At 48.5% G+C, this 14,912-nt stretch overlaps 1 protein-coding gene across 1 annotated transcript in view; it reads right to left on the bottom strand.

Moving 5' to 3' along the window:
* The window catches only part of LOC107114877 (pulmonary surfactant-associated protein D-like), a 62,486-nt gene extending 47,574 nt beyond the window's left edge, over window positions 1-14,912 (bottom strand). Inside the window, exon 1 of the mRNA XM_015416482.1 lies at window positions 14,691-14,912. Coding sequence (XP_015271968.1) covers window positions 14,691-14,912 — 222 coding nt within the window. The remainder of the gene's footprint in view (window positions 1-14,690) is intronic.

The following is a 14,912-nucleotide window of genomic DNA, read 5'->3' as shown; positions in this document are numbered from 1 at the left end:
CCCCAATAGCTAGCAATCCAAATCAGTCCAGTGTTGCCTTCTGACACACTTCCGGTGATGTCAGGGGTGTGTGGCATATGCAAATAAGGTATGCTAATGAGTTATGCTAATGAGCTCCTGCACCTCTTTTTCAATGAAATGACCCCTGCATTTAATAGTCAACATGACCCCATTCATGACCCCATCTACAGATCCTTAAATCTGCAGATTAGGGCCATGCTGAGAGAAGGGCCATTTTCTCCAGACTGGGGGGGAGGTATTTGCAAAAAACCTGGGGGAAGGGATGGAGTTGGCTTAAATCCCCCAAACAGAGGAGCTTGCTCTATTGGAGCCTCTATCTGATGGCAGAGATGTCTGATACGGAATATAGATTCCATGTCAAATACTGGTCGCTAACCGATTATGCTCTGAGATGCTTCATTAAATGCTCATATGTCTGCTTCTAAGTCTGCAGGTTCAAGAACGGCCATTTGCGAGTGCCCCTAAAACTTTTTTGTATATTCAGCCACTTTAGCCTGAAATTTCGTGTATTCAACAGTCTGAGCTTTTGTAAGCCATGACCAGATGAAGTGAGTGCTTGAGAAAGAGACAGAGTGTGTGTGTTGGTGTGCGTGCACGCACACACAAAAACAGAAGGAGCAGGTAGGCTGAAGACCAAGGAGCCCCTCCCCCAGGCCCTGAAACAGACCGTGCTGCACTATCCTAGAAACACACTTGAACATCTTGATGCATCATTCCTCCCCAAGGTGCCCCGGGTTGCGAGATCAAGACTACAAATTCTGACAGTGGGAAGCACCTGGCAGTGAGCAGGTCAGCACACAGAGGCAAAGTTGCCCTGAATCTGGAAGAAAAGGGGGAAAGACCAAAGAGGGGAAGAGAAAGCAGAAAAGGGCAAATGAGTTCACGCCAGGAAAGGTGGCCCTTCAGATATTTCGATTCCAAGTTGTCAAGGACTTTAAAAGCAGGAAACAGCACCTGGAGTTGCTTGCTTATTTTACTGTCCTTCTTGCTCAAAGGTCTTCAGCAGATCAGAGTCCAACCCCCTTCCAGATGATCACTGCTGTTAAATACTTAGCAACTGCTAAGGTAGTTTTCCAATCCTCGTCGATAAAGAAAAACTGAAACTGGATGATTTTTTTTTGAGATGATAAATTCACACAATCTATTAAGGGGGGGGACACACAAATGACTTTCTCTCAGATCAGACCAGGTCTCACACTCCAATAAAATATGTTCTAAGGACTCAAGCTGACCAGATTCACATTTACAAACTCTGTCCGAATATGCTTTGCCCACTACTTGGCCTTCCAGTATGGGTGAGGGGAAATTTAGAGTTTGACCAAGCAAGCATAAATGCTCATCTATAATGAGGGATTGTTAGAGGGCTGGATTTTGATCTGCTCAGGACCTTTGAGTCGGAAGAACAGCAAGATAAGCTAGCAAGCATGTAGAATTGAATCAAAAGCATACTGGAAGCCAGTGTAAATGGCTGAGAGAAGCGTTATATGATCAACATGCCTCGGTGCTATCTAAAGGTGCATTTTATAAGACCTGAAACTTCCAAGTTATTTCTTCTTATTAATATTTATTAAATTAGAGTTACTAGGCCACCTTACCCTACAAGTAGGGCTCAGAGAGTTGTTCTCAAGGATGGGTCTGTGTATGGCACATTCCAGAGTCCAGCCTCTGTTTTATTCATTCATTCAATTAATTCCTTAATTATTCATTTGTACCCCACCGTTCTCCCCAACGGGGACCCAAAACAGCCAAAGTCATTCTCCTCTCCACAATTTTATCCTCACAACAACCCTGTGAGGTAGGTTAGGCTGAGAGAGTGTGACTGGTCCAAGGTTGCCCAGTGAGCTTCCAGGGCCGAAGTGGGGATTTGAACCAGGGTCTCCCAGATGCTGGGCTGTCTTCATCACTACGCCACAGTGGCTCTCTAAGATGGAGTTCCAGAAGCCTGGATCAGAGCAGCGAAGTCAGCCACATCCAGAAGGGACAATATTTGCATTTAAACTTGTAAATTTGATTCAGATAGAAAGCAAGCCACTTGGGGGTATGCCTTCAGCCTCTTTCCCCTATAGTAGAACTGTGTCCACAAGTTGGTGTATAGTATGACAAGCAGAGGTCATTTCGGGGGGGGGGATCGCAGTTCCCCCGGGGGAGGTACGGGGGGCGGGGCACATGACGAAGCCCCGCCCCCTGCTTCTGGCCGCCCCGCTTCCGGCCCTCATTCAGCCAGGAGGAGGCAGAAGAAGAGAAAGGGTAAGTTGCTTCCTCACTGCCTCTCCCCACCCCTGGCTGCCTGGGGCCAGGGAGGGCCTTCGCGGGGCTTCCTTGCACTCCCGCTGGCCTTGCAGGTCCACCGCCGGGCCCCTCATGGGGCTCGGCAGTGGAGCTGCAAGGCCGGCGGTGGCTGGGACCGTTGGGGGCGGGGTGTGTGGCCTTATGACACACTTCCGGTGATGTCAGGGGGTGTGGCATATGCTAATGAGTTACGCTAATGAGTTACCCTAGCTCTTTTTCTATGAAACGACCCCTGATGACAAGGCAATGGTCCTTCTAAGCTGTGAAGTTTTGTGAGCAAAAATTCTACTTTGTGAGCTACTGGCATTAAAATCGTGAGCGAGCAATTTGGCTGCTGTATAAATTAGTTTGCTCCAGAGCCAAGACAAAAATGTGTGAGCCGGAGGCTAAAAAACTGTGAGCTAGCTCACACTAACTCAGCGTAGAGGGAACAGTGGATGAGACCCGTAGCCACGGTGTGCAAAAAAGGGGTGCTGCCCCATCAGTCATTTATCATGCCCCTCCAATCTGCATTAGGGGTTAGTGTGAACTCTGTCCCAGTCTTTCAGTGTAAATTCTCTATGTAAAAAAGGAAGGAATTGAGGTATAAAGTGTGAATCCTGTCATTAACCTTCCAAGGGTGAGAACTGGCAACCCTACTGGCTTGAACCATGCTCATCCACCCAGAAGGTCTCATCACTCCCCTCTGTTGAACCTGAAGTCTGAGAATGAACTTCCCAAGTATCTCTCTCTAAGGAGCACATCTTTCCAGAGTCCAGATCTGGGAGGGGCCGCAGAGACACTTTGGGCATAGAATCTTCATCAGCCTGTTCATCATCTTTGATCACGTACTTCCCTAGAGCTCCCTCCTGGAGAAGGGAGAGGGTACGGTGCAAGGCGATTCAGTAGCGTCACAGGAAACGAGCCCAAAGCAGACTTCCCTCACTTCGAATCCTCTGCATCTTCATTTTAAGGGATGGTACTCTGGCCTAGACCCTGACCTGGACGGTCCAGGCTAGCCCCATCTCATCAGATGTTGGAAGTTAAGCGGGGTCGACCCTGATTAGTACTTGGATAGGAGACCGCCAAGAACGTTCAGAGCTGCTGTGTACAGGCAAACCACCTCTGTTCATCTCTTGCCTTGAAAACCCCGGAAGGGATTGGCTGCGACTTGTTTTCCACCACCACTCTGGCCTGGGAGGTTCAGTGGACTCTGTCGCATCAACTTCCTTCTTTCCTGGGAGTTCTGCAGAGTCTGATGTTAACTGAGAGCCAGACTGGTGTAGTGGTTAGGAGTTCGGGCTCTAATCTGGGAGAAATGGGTTTGATTTCCCCCACTCCTCCACATGCAGCTGCTGGTGTCACCTTGCATCAGTCACAAGTCCTCTCAGAGCTGTTCCCTCAAGGGCAGTTCTCGGGACAGCTCTCTCAGCCCCACCTACGTCACAGGGTGTCTGTTGTGGGGAGGGGGAGGGAAAGGAGATATGTAAGATGCTCTGAGACTCCTTTGGGAAGTGAAGGGCGGGGTATAAATCCAATCTCCTCCTCCTCCTATATGTACTCATTTCTTCTTTCTGTAATGGGTTGCTCTGAGCCTGCTGAAACCAGTCCTCCTCCTCCTCTCCTCCTCTTGTTTTTGTTCAGTCGCACAGTCGAGTCCGACTCTCCGCGACCCCATGGACCAGATCTCGCCAGGCCCTCCTGTCTTCCACCGTCCTCTGAAGTTTGCTCAGTTTCATGTCCGTTGCATCTATGACACTGTCTAACCATCTCATCCTTTGCCATCCCCGTCTTCTTTGACCTTCAATCTTTCCCAGCATCAGGGTCTTCTTCTCTAGTGAGTGCTCCCTTCTCATTGGGTGGCCAAAGTATTTGAGCTTCAGTTTCATTATCTGTCCTTCCAGGGAACAGTCAGGGTTGATTTCTTTTAGGACTGACTGATTGACTCCTCCTCTTACATGTACTCATTTCTTCTTTCTGTAATGGGTTGTTCTGAGCCTGCTGAAACCAGTCCTCCTCCTCCTCTCCTCCTCCTCCTCTTACATGTACTCATTTCTTCTTTCTGTAATGGGTTGTTCTGAGCCTGCTGAAACCAGTCCTCCTCCTCCTCTCCTCCTCTCGCAGGCCTTGTTTAGCATTCCACGGTCTGGACCTGAACAGATGACTCAGCTCTCTTATAACTGTCCTAACCTTGGCCCCAGCAATGAGAAACAGCCGCTTCAGTCAAAACAAAACAACCTCCTGAAGTAGCAAACAAGAGGGGGGGAACATTCAAGGAAATCACCTTCCCTACACAACACTGAACTGGAATGTCCTGGGTCATTTCTCAACCCATTTCTAGCTGCGTGGCTACAGATGCCTCTAAGCTGTGTGTGGACTTTTAGCCGGGCACTGGCAGTGAGTAAAAGTTTGCTTTAGGCAACCCGGGCAGAGAAGCTTGTAAACCGGAAAAGATGTGACCCCCTCCACTTTCTTTTACAGGGGGTTGAAGAATCGATGGTTAGTAAGAGGAACCCAGGCTTGCCAGATCTCATTAGACCTCAGACGCTAAGCAGGGTCGGCTCCCGCCAGTATGTGGATGGGAGACCTCCAAAAAGGAGACCTTAAAAAGGATATTATAGCTTTGGAAAAAGTGCAGAAAAGGGCAACTCGAATGATAAAAGGGTTGGGACACTTTCCCTATGAGGAAAGGTTAAAGCGCTTAGGGCTCTTTAGCTTGGAGAAACGACGACTGAGGGGTGACATGACCGAGGTTTATAAGATTATGCATGGGAAAGAGCAGGTAGAGAAAGAGGTACTTTTCTCCCTTTCTCACAATACAAGAACTCGTGGGCATGCCATGAAACTGCTGAGCGGTCGGGTTAGAACGGATAAAAGGAAGTCCTTCTTCTCCCAAAGAGTGATTAACACATGGAATTCACTGCCACAGGAGGTGGTGGCGGCTACAAGCATGGACGGCTTCAAAAGGGAATTGGATAGGCATATGGAGCAGAGGTCCATCAGTGGCTATGAGCCACAAGGTATAGATAGGGGCTCTGGGGCAAGTGATGCTCTGTTTTCTTGGTGCTTGGGGGGGGCAACAGTGGGAGGGCTTCTAATGTCCTGGCCCCACTGGTGGACCTCCTGATGGCACTGGTATTTCTGGCCACTGTGAGACACAGAGTGTTGGACTGGATGGGCCTTTGGCCTGATCCAACATTGGTGTCTCTTATGTTCTTATGTTCCAAAGTAGTTCAGGGCTGCTAGGCAGAGGCAGGCGATGGCAAACCATAGGGTTGACCTTCCCCAGTTGGGGGCAGGGGATTGCCTGGTTTTCCGGGCTCCTGCCCGCCACTGGCCAGCTGGCTGATGGGAGGAAAGTCCACCCAACAGCAATGCCACACAACGTGCCTACATCGCCCGGAAGTGACATGGCCATGCCAGGGGCGACGCTCTGGTTTTTGGTCAAAACTCTATGGTTTGAGAGAGATCTTACCCTTCCAGGTGATGTAGGCACAGTGCATGACATCACTTCTGGTGACATTGGCAAGTCGGTGGTGACGCTTCCGGCTCCCGGAATGTCCCCACCCCCCGCCCCCCACGCCGGCATCTCTAACTGACCGGGCAACCCTAGCAAATCACGTCTGAATGTCTCTTGCCGAGAGATAGTTTGGTGTAGTGGTTAAGTGCATGTACTCTAATCTGGGAGAACCGGGTTTGATCCCCCACTCCTCCACTTGCAGCTGCCGGATGACCTTGGGCAAGCCATAGTTCTGGCACAGCTGTCCTTGAAAAAGAGCAGTTTCTGTCAGAGCTCTCTCAGCCCCACTCACCTCACAGGGGGTGTCTGTTGTGGGGAGGGGAAGGGAAAGGAGTTCTTTCCCTCGGGTAGTGAAAGGTGGGGTATAAATCCAATCTCTTCTTCTTCTTCTTTTTCTTCTTCTTGAAAACACTATAGGGTTGCCATAAGTTGGCTGTAACTTTACGGCACTTTCTGCCTAAATGAATCTGCAAGAAGGAAGGCTGGTAAGACCTTCGCAGGCTTGTAGCTTTTGTGCAGTTACTTGCACAATAGGCTATATCATCCCTTGATGAAAGGGGAAGAAAACTTCAAGTAGATGGTATTGATGGAGCAGTTTCTAATTGACGCAAATGGCATTCCATAGTTAGGGGACAAAATGTGTTCACCTAACTGCTAAACCCCAGAGTAATCCAGGAAACGGTTTCCTTCCTTATATCATGCACGCCAACAAGGTATCTTTTGTCCCGATCATGTCTTATAACTCTGATCTCCAGTGACCTGTTGTTATGATATTATAGCATAACAGCCCCTTTCCTGGCATCGCCCACTTGTTAAAACAGCAATGGACTGAAACCCGAGGAGCTCCCAGAACAAGGGCTCCTTTCTGTAAATAAATCCGCGTGGGAAAAGCCATGGGGTATTGTTGTGCCGGTGCAACCATGCCGCCCCCAAAGATCCAGTTGCTGAATTACACTGGTATTATAGATATCGGAGCGCCAAGAACGACAAATGGTGGGTGCATCCAAGAAGGAGGCGGGTAACACAGGTAAGGGTATAAGGAGATAACTACCATACGATTACATGGTTCCATGGTCTCATTGTTTATCTGAGTTGTTTCCCAACACTGTCTTGACAGTTTAATGGGTTTCTCTATTTCAAAACAACTTTTACAAAGAAAGGGATTCTTCATGGGGTTTTTTTTGGGGGGGAGAGGAGTAAGAAATTTCAAATGTTCTCTTTTCCCCTTTGATATTTATAGCCAGGGCTATTTTTGGGCAGGAACGCACAGGAACGGAGTTCCGGCTGGCTCCCAAGTTGGCCACACCCAGCAGGAACTCATTAGCATAATAGCCACACCATAATAGGCCACACCCAGTGGCAGGAACTCATTAGGATTGGCTACTTTAGGTGTGTGTGGCCTAACATGCAAAGGAGTTCCTGCTCCAAAAAAAAGCCCAGGTTTTTGACAACAAACAAGGTAAACAAAATAAGAAGCAAAAGGTGGGTGTGGCTGGATGACCACACTTCTGGTAACACGGGGGTGTGGCCTAATATGCTAATGAGCTGTGTTGTCCTGGGTGTGGCCTAATATGCTAATGAGCTCCTGCTGGGCTTTTTCTACAAAAAAAGCCCTGTTTATAGCCAAACAAAATCTCCTCATAGAACAAGAAATGTTTCCTTCATATATACCCTTTGGGACTCTCTGCTCCAGTATGTCCCCAGAAGAATGCTGAGATCAGTTGATAACAACTTGCTGCTGGTGATCCCCGGCCCTAGGGAGGTCTGCCTGCCCTCAACTAGGGCCAGGGCCTTTTCGGTCCTGGCCCCAACCTGGTGGCAGCAGCGTTTCACTTCTAGCCCAGTCATTGGTCCAATCTGCATTGGTCTTTCCCGCCGCTGTGCCAAAGAGCCCACATCGTCTCACAGATTTCTGTCTGCATTTCATGCTGCATCCGCTGTCCTACTCTTTCGTCTCAGTATTGGCTGCCTGCATCATTTTATTGCCATCTAGTGGAGACTCCGAGGTTACTATGGTGGCGTTTCACCACACCGTGTTACTTGGATTTGGTTTTAAGGTGGTTTAATTGCTCCTCCCCGCCCTCAAGCTGCTGTGAGCGACAAGCAGACAACTGCAGCTGAATTCTCCCCAGACACCTTTTCTAAGGAGATACGCAAATTGTCACAAAGAAAATGAGTTAGCTGAAAATCCAGTCGTCTGCATTTAAAAGCAGCCAGGGAACATGTTTCTGAGATCATATTTGGGAGTGGTGGTTGGAAGCACACCCACCCCTGAACCATTTGTTATTTCCTGGGGCAGTCCCCAGCAACTGCCGGCTGTTTCATGATTTTACCCAGCTCATTCCATCTTTCCTGCCCCCCTTCCCCTCTCTTCCAGGTCACCCCACTTTATTTTCGGGGTTTTTTTTTTGCAGGTGCTGCTTCCTCCCTGCAGTGCAACGCAGTACAGTGCCCCGCTGGTGCCCCCGGGAGGCAACTCCTCCCCTCTCTCTCGCACACTCTCCTTCTGTCCTGATGCAGGCGGTGAGCTTTTTATACTGAGCCAAATGGAAGGCAAAGGAAGCTGGTGCCAAAGCAGAATGAAACAGCTTTAAACGGGGGTCATTTCCTGCAGGAGCGCACAGGAGTGGAGCTCCAGCAGTAAAGAGCCCAGGGGGCGGGCACATGCAACAAGCCCCGCCCCCTGCTCCCAGCAGCCCCGGGCCACGAGGAGCAAGAAGCAGCCAGGTAAGTTGCAGTGGGTGTTGCCTTCTGACACACTTCTGGTGATGTCAGGGGGTGAGGCATATGCAAATAAGTTACTCTAATGAGTTATGCTAGTGAGCTCCTGCACCTCTTTTTTTACGAAATGACCCCTGGCTTTACATAGCAGATGCAGATTGGATCACTGTTTCCTCTGATCAGGCCAGGCGAGGTGCTCAGTGCTGAATCTACCACCCACCCACTTTATCTCCAAGTGCTAGTGTTCTAGGACAAGAAGAATGAGTTCTCTCTGTCCACCTTTTCCACCCCATGAACAATTTTTGGAAACCCCCCCCCCCCCGGGTTTCTCTCCATGCTGAAAAGTCCCTCACACCTTAGTATTCCTTTTAGGGAAGTGGCTGGTATTCGTAGCATGTATAGATCAATGCTTTCTTTAAAAGGTAAAGGTAAAGGTTCCCTTGCTTGAAAGCCAGTCGAATCCGACTCTAGGGTTGCGGTGCTCATCTCCGTTTCCAAGCCGAAGAGCCAGCGCTGTCCAAAGACGTTTCCGTGGTCATGTGGCCGGCATGACTATACACCAAGGCGCACGGAACGCTGTTACCTTCCCACCGACGTGGTACCTATTTATCTACTTGCAATGTCTTGCTTTCGAACGGCTAGGTTGGCAGGAGCTGGAACTAGAGACGGGAGCTCACTCCGTCATGCGGCACTATTCGGGTCTCGAACTGCTGAACTACCGACCTTCCACAGCCTGCAGTTCAGCGTCCTAACCACTTGAGCCACCGCAGCTCCAATGCTTTCTTAACCATGCCCAAACCCAAGATAGACAGAAAGCACCATTTGCAATACAATCTCAACCGTACTGAAAGGGATGGCCCGAACAACCTCATAAACAAGCCTGGCATCATCATCAAGAAAGCTGATAAAGGGGGTGCCGTTCTCTTCATGGGCAAACTGGACTGCATACAGGAAGCTACAAGACAACGTGCCCTGACCTGGATGGACGTATCAGATCTTGGAAGCTAAGCAGGGTCAGCTCTGGTTACTACTGGGATGGGAGACAACCAAAGAAGAAGAAGAGAAGAGATTGGATTTCTACCCCGCCCTTCACTACCCAAAGGAGTCTCAGAGCGGCTCAGAAACTCCTTTTACTTCCCCTCCCCACAACAGACACCCTGTGAGGTAGGCGGGGCCGAGAGAGCTCTGACAGAAACTGCTCTTTTTCAAGAAGAGCTGTGTCAGAACTACGGCTTGCCCAAGGTCATCCAGTAGGTGCAAGTGGAGGCGTGGGGAATCAAACCTGGTTCTCCCAGATTAGAGGCTGCACACTGTAGTAGAGATGAGGCTATATAGATTTATAGGTTTATTAGGGATCCAATGTATCATTTGAATATAATGAAGGCCTAGTATATAGAAGGCCTCTCTTCTTTGTGGGTCAAGGGGGATTTTTCCTAGTTGCTGTTAACAGACAAGACACAGGAGACATTCTTCTAGCACAAAAGTAGATATCAGGTTCATGGTTCTAATTGTTTACTGCTATAACTGCATAGTGTCTGGGTCACAATGAATCTTTCCCTGGCTATCAGAGAATAACACTTTTGTTTGGGTGAGAACAAGCCTTGGCCGATATGGCTTAGGTTATGTCAAGTAAATACGTGACGCTATTGCATAGGCACACCTTTCTTTCCTTTGACCAATAAGGCAATTTTGATGTAAATGTTGTTTAAGTTTCTGTAACCAATTATGCCTTTTGTATATTATTCTCATGATGATGATGTGCTGATGTCATTTTAAGTATTTAACTTCATGTATTTCCTGGTTGGGCTCAGAAAGCAGTCAGTTTGAATGGGTCTTTTGGCCTAACTGTTTTCCGTATTTCATTGCAATAAAATACAAGAACTTCCTCTTCATTTTGACTTCATTTTGACTGGATCTTAATTTATACTACACACTTAACCACTATACCAAACTGGCTCCAGGTTTGCTATATGCAGAGGCAGGCAATGGCAAACCACCTCTGAAGGTCTCTTGCTTTGAAAACCCGACAGGCCACCATAAATTGACTGCAACTTGCCAGCGCTGTCCAGCACCAGCACCAAGAGACAACTCTCCTTTCCCACATTTTACAGCAATGTGAAAGAACTGAATTAGAACTCATCAAGAAATTAAACATGACCTGTAATCCCGGTTTAAACAGAGACCTGGGTTTCCTTACTCACTAGAATGTCTAACACTTCTACAGGACCGACGTTCTAGAAACTTTAATTGGCTGTCCCTACCAAGTTTGATCATACTATAACCTTGTATTGATATCAGTTAATTCCCTGAAACTTCAGAAAGCTTCTTCCTCATCAGTTGTATAGATCCTATTTCATTATGCCATTTACTTGTACCCCAAGAGAGGCTCACCTCTGACCTTGCATCACCTGTTATGCATAAGAACTAATCCTGTTCATGTTCCTTACACAGAGAATTAGACCTGAAAGATTTACGACGAGATTCACACCAAGTCACAGCAGACGGGGGAAACAGCAGCTGTGAACAGGTGAATATTTAGAATACTGAAGACATTTCCTAGAAAATGTTTTGGCCCCCCTGAAAGCTCTATTTTCAGCCTGAGGGGCCGTGGAGCACGCAGAAGGTCCCAGGTTCAATCCCTGGCATCTCCAGTTAAAAGGATGAGGTAGGAGGTGATGTGAAAGATCTCTAATGGAGGCCCCAGAGAGCTCAGTAGTTAATACTTGACCTTGATGGACAAATGGTTTGATTCAAAATAAGGTCACTTCATATGTCCACAAGGAACTGTGACCCATGACATATTTGTATACAGGGCTTTTTTTGTAGAAAAAGCCCAGCAGGAACTCATTAGCATAATAGGCCACATCCAACAGCTGAAACTCATTAGCCTATCAGGCCACACCCTGACACCACAGCTCATTAGCATATTAGCCCCGTGTTGCCAGAAGTGTGGTCATCCAGCCACACCCACCTTTTGCTTCTTATTCTGTTTACCTTGTTTGTTGTCAAAACCCAGGGCTTTTTTTTTGTAGCAGGAACTCCTTTGCATGTTAGGCCACACACCCCTCATGTAGCCAGTCCTAATGAGTGTCTGCTGTTGGGTGTGGCCTATTATGCTAATGAGTTCCTGCTGGGCGTGGCCAACTCAGGAGCCAGCCGGAACTCCGTTCCTGTGCGTTCCTGCCCAAAATTAGCCCTGTTTGTATACAAGGCCCATCTACACAGAGAGGGAGCAGTTGGAGTCATTTGCCAATTTCCCAAGGTGCCATTTGTTGTAATATGGTGCCTCCCACAGAGAAAGCTCTGTGACATGGGCAAACCATCTACATCCATCCCTTGATTCGGAAAGGGGAGTATCAGGAAACATGCTCTATTTCCAATCGAGATCTTTTCATAAGAGGTAGTGACAGATTGCAGTAAAAAAAACACAACCCATCTCTTGGGAATTTGTATATATAATGTACCATATACATTATTAAAAACTTCCACTCTGTTGCCAGGAGGCTGTTTGCTTGCTTGTCAGCTCCGCTCTGTTTAAAGTATTGAACGAGTCTTGATTTATTTATAACGAGAAAATAAAGATTTACAAAGCACTTGGGTCTGATTGTCAAATAGCGATGTTTGACAACAAGCCGGCAAGCGCAAATTAAAGCTCCTTAAGACAGTCTCTTTGAAACAATGAGTTCCCCTGCCAGAATCGTTGAAGAGGTAGGAGACTCACGGTCTGCAAGGAGGGAGGGGCTGTGGCTCGGAGGTAGAACATCCGCTTGGCATGCAGAAGGTCCCAGGTTCAATCCCCAGCATCTCCAGTTTCGAAGAACGAGGTTCAGGAAAAAGAGCCGTTTCTGTCAAGAGCTCTCTCAGCCCCGCCTGCCTCACAGGGTGTCTGTTGTGGGGAGGGGAAGGGAAAGGAGTTTGTAAGCTGCTTTGAAACTCCTTTGGATAGTGAAGGGTGGGGGTATAAACCCAATCTCTTCTTCTTCATCACCTCTTCCTTACAGGCCCTGCAGAATCGCATCAGATCCTACAGCGCCCTGATGTTTTTCGGCAGAGAGTTCTCTCACCATCCTGGTTGCCCTCTTCTGGACACGCTCGAGCTTGTCAACATCCTTCCTAAAATGTGGTGCCCCAAACTGGACACAGGACACCAGGTGGGGCCTGACCATAGCAGAATATAGCGAAACTACCACCTCCCTTGGTCTGGACACAATGCTTCTGTTAATGCATCCTAAGATTGCGTTAGCTTTCTTCACAGCCACATCGCACTGCAGGCTCATGTTTAGCTTGTGATCAACCAGAACACCCAGATCCCTTTCACACATGCTGCTGTCAAGCTAAATCCCTCCCATTCTGTATATGTGCCTTTGATTTTTTGTACCTAAGTGTAGGACTTTGCATTTATCTCTATTGAAATTCATTTTATTTGTCTCAGCCCACTGTTCCAGCCTATCTAGATCGTTTTGAGTCCTGACTCTTGTCTTCTTCAAAATTAGCAATCCCACCTAACTTCGTGTCATCTGCAAATTTGATAAGCATCCCCTCTAAGTCTTCCTCCAGGTCATTTATAAAAACATTGAACAACACCGGGCCTAGGACCAAGCCCTGCAACATTCCACTCGAGACTTCCCTCCACGTAGACGCAGAGCTATTTACGAGCTCTCGTTGGATATGATTTTTCAACCAACTATGAATCCATCCAATGGTTGCACCATCCAGCCCACACTTAACCAGCTTATCCTCAAGGATATCATGAGAAACTTTGTCGAATGCTTTACTAAAATCTAGATACACTATGTCCACAGCATTGCCGGAGTCAACCACTTTGGTAACTCAGTCAAAAAAGGAGATAAGGTTGGTCTGGCATGACTTATTCTTGATAAACCCATGCTGGCTCCTACCAATTAACTTCAAGGTGCTCACGGACAGAGCGTTTAATAATTTGCTCTAGCATTTTCGCAGGTATTGATGTCAAACTGACAGGCCTGTAATTTCCCGGGTCTGTCTTTTTCCCCTTCTTTAAGGTAGGGACAACATTTGCTCTTTTCCAGTCTTCCGGCACAACACCAGTACTCCAGGACATCTCAGAGATTAGAGCCAGAGGCTCTGAAATAACATCTGCAATTTCTTTTAGCACCCTGGGATGCAAACCATCCGGCCCTGGAGATTTGAAAGTATTTAAGGCAGCTAGATGCTCTCTGTGGCGCTGCGGTGGCTCAAGTGGTTAAGACGCTGAACTGCAGGCTGTGGAAGGTCGTGGTAGTTCAGCAGTTTGAGACCCGGGTGCCGCATGACGGAGTGAGCTCCCATCTCTAGTTCCAGCTCCTGCCAACCTAGCAGTTCAAAAGCAAGAAATTGCAAGTAGATAAATAGGTACCACTTCAGTGGGAAGGTAACAGCGTTCCATGCACCTTGGTGTTTAGTCATGCCGGCCACATGACCACGGAAACGTCTTCAGACAGCGCTGGCTCTTCGGCTTGGAAACGGAGATGAGCACCGCAACCCTAGAGTCGGACTCGACTGGCTTTCGAGCAAGGGAACCTTTACCTTTACCATTTAGATGCTCTCTAACCATTTCCTTACTGACTCTGGACTGGCAATTTCTCCTTCCTTCATATTCCAAGGTGTCGATTGGATTCAATGGTGAGGACCGCTGTCTCGCAGCAGGGGTGACTCCTCCTACCCGTCACATACAGGATGGGGCCGCTAGCTCATGCTGCTGATGCCTGCCACCTGCCTGTCCACCTCCCACGGTGCCATCTTGTATGAGACAAGTCTCGCCCCACTCGGGACTGGGGTTCTCCCAGGGCATCAGCCCACTGGGGCTTTTTCTGGTGGCTGTAATCCAGAATCCAGGAGCACCCTACAGACCAACAAGAGTTTTGGGGGTATCCGCTTCTGAAAGTCAAAGCTCACTTTGTCAGATCTGATGGAAGGAAACATTGACCCTCAAAACTCTTCTGACATTCTGTTAAGAATGACGGCTGCCCATGGGAGCGGTGGCGCAGGCAGTAAGAACGCCTGCAAGTAACATCAACGAACAGCCATTATGGCTGTCTGAGACCCACCGCGGTCAGGGTGAGCTCCTGGCCCTAGTCCCAGCTCCCACCCACCCAGCGGTTCGAAAGTATTAAAATGACAAGTAGATCAATCGGGTACTTGCCCCTAGGTGGCGGGGGGCACCCTCCTCCTTGGGAGGTAAGGGCATCAGCGGCGGCGGCGACAGTGACGACGGCGGAGCAGTTCCTGGTGTTCCAGTGGAGCAACGTCGAAGGCGGAGGCTTGGAGAGCGCGACGTCGGAGGCGGAGCCCGGAGAGGCGGAGGCTCGGAGAGCACGGTGACATGTGGCGTGGTGTGGCAGGAGCCGTTAAGGACATTAGCCAT

This window comes from Gekko japonicus, unplaced genomic scaffold, assembly GCF_001447785.1.
Source record: "Gekko japonicus isolate JY-2015 unplaced genomic scaffold, Gekko_japonicus_V1.1 scaffold2308, whole genome shotgun sequence".
Taxonomy (NCBI): domain Eukaryota; kingdom Metazoa; phylum Chordata; class Lepidosauria; order Squamata; family Gekkonidae; genus Gekko; species Gekko japonicus.
This window is presented reverse-complemented; position numbering and strand designations above follow the sequence as displayed.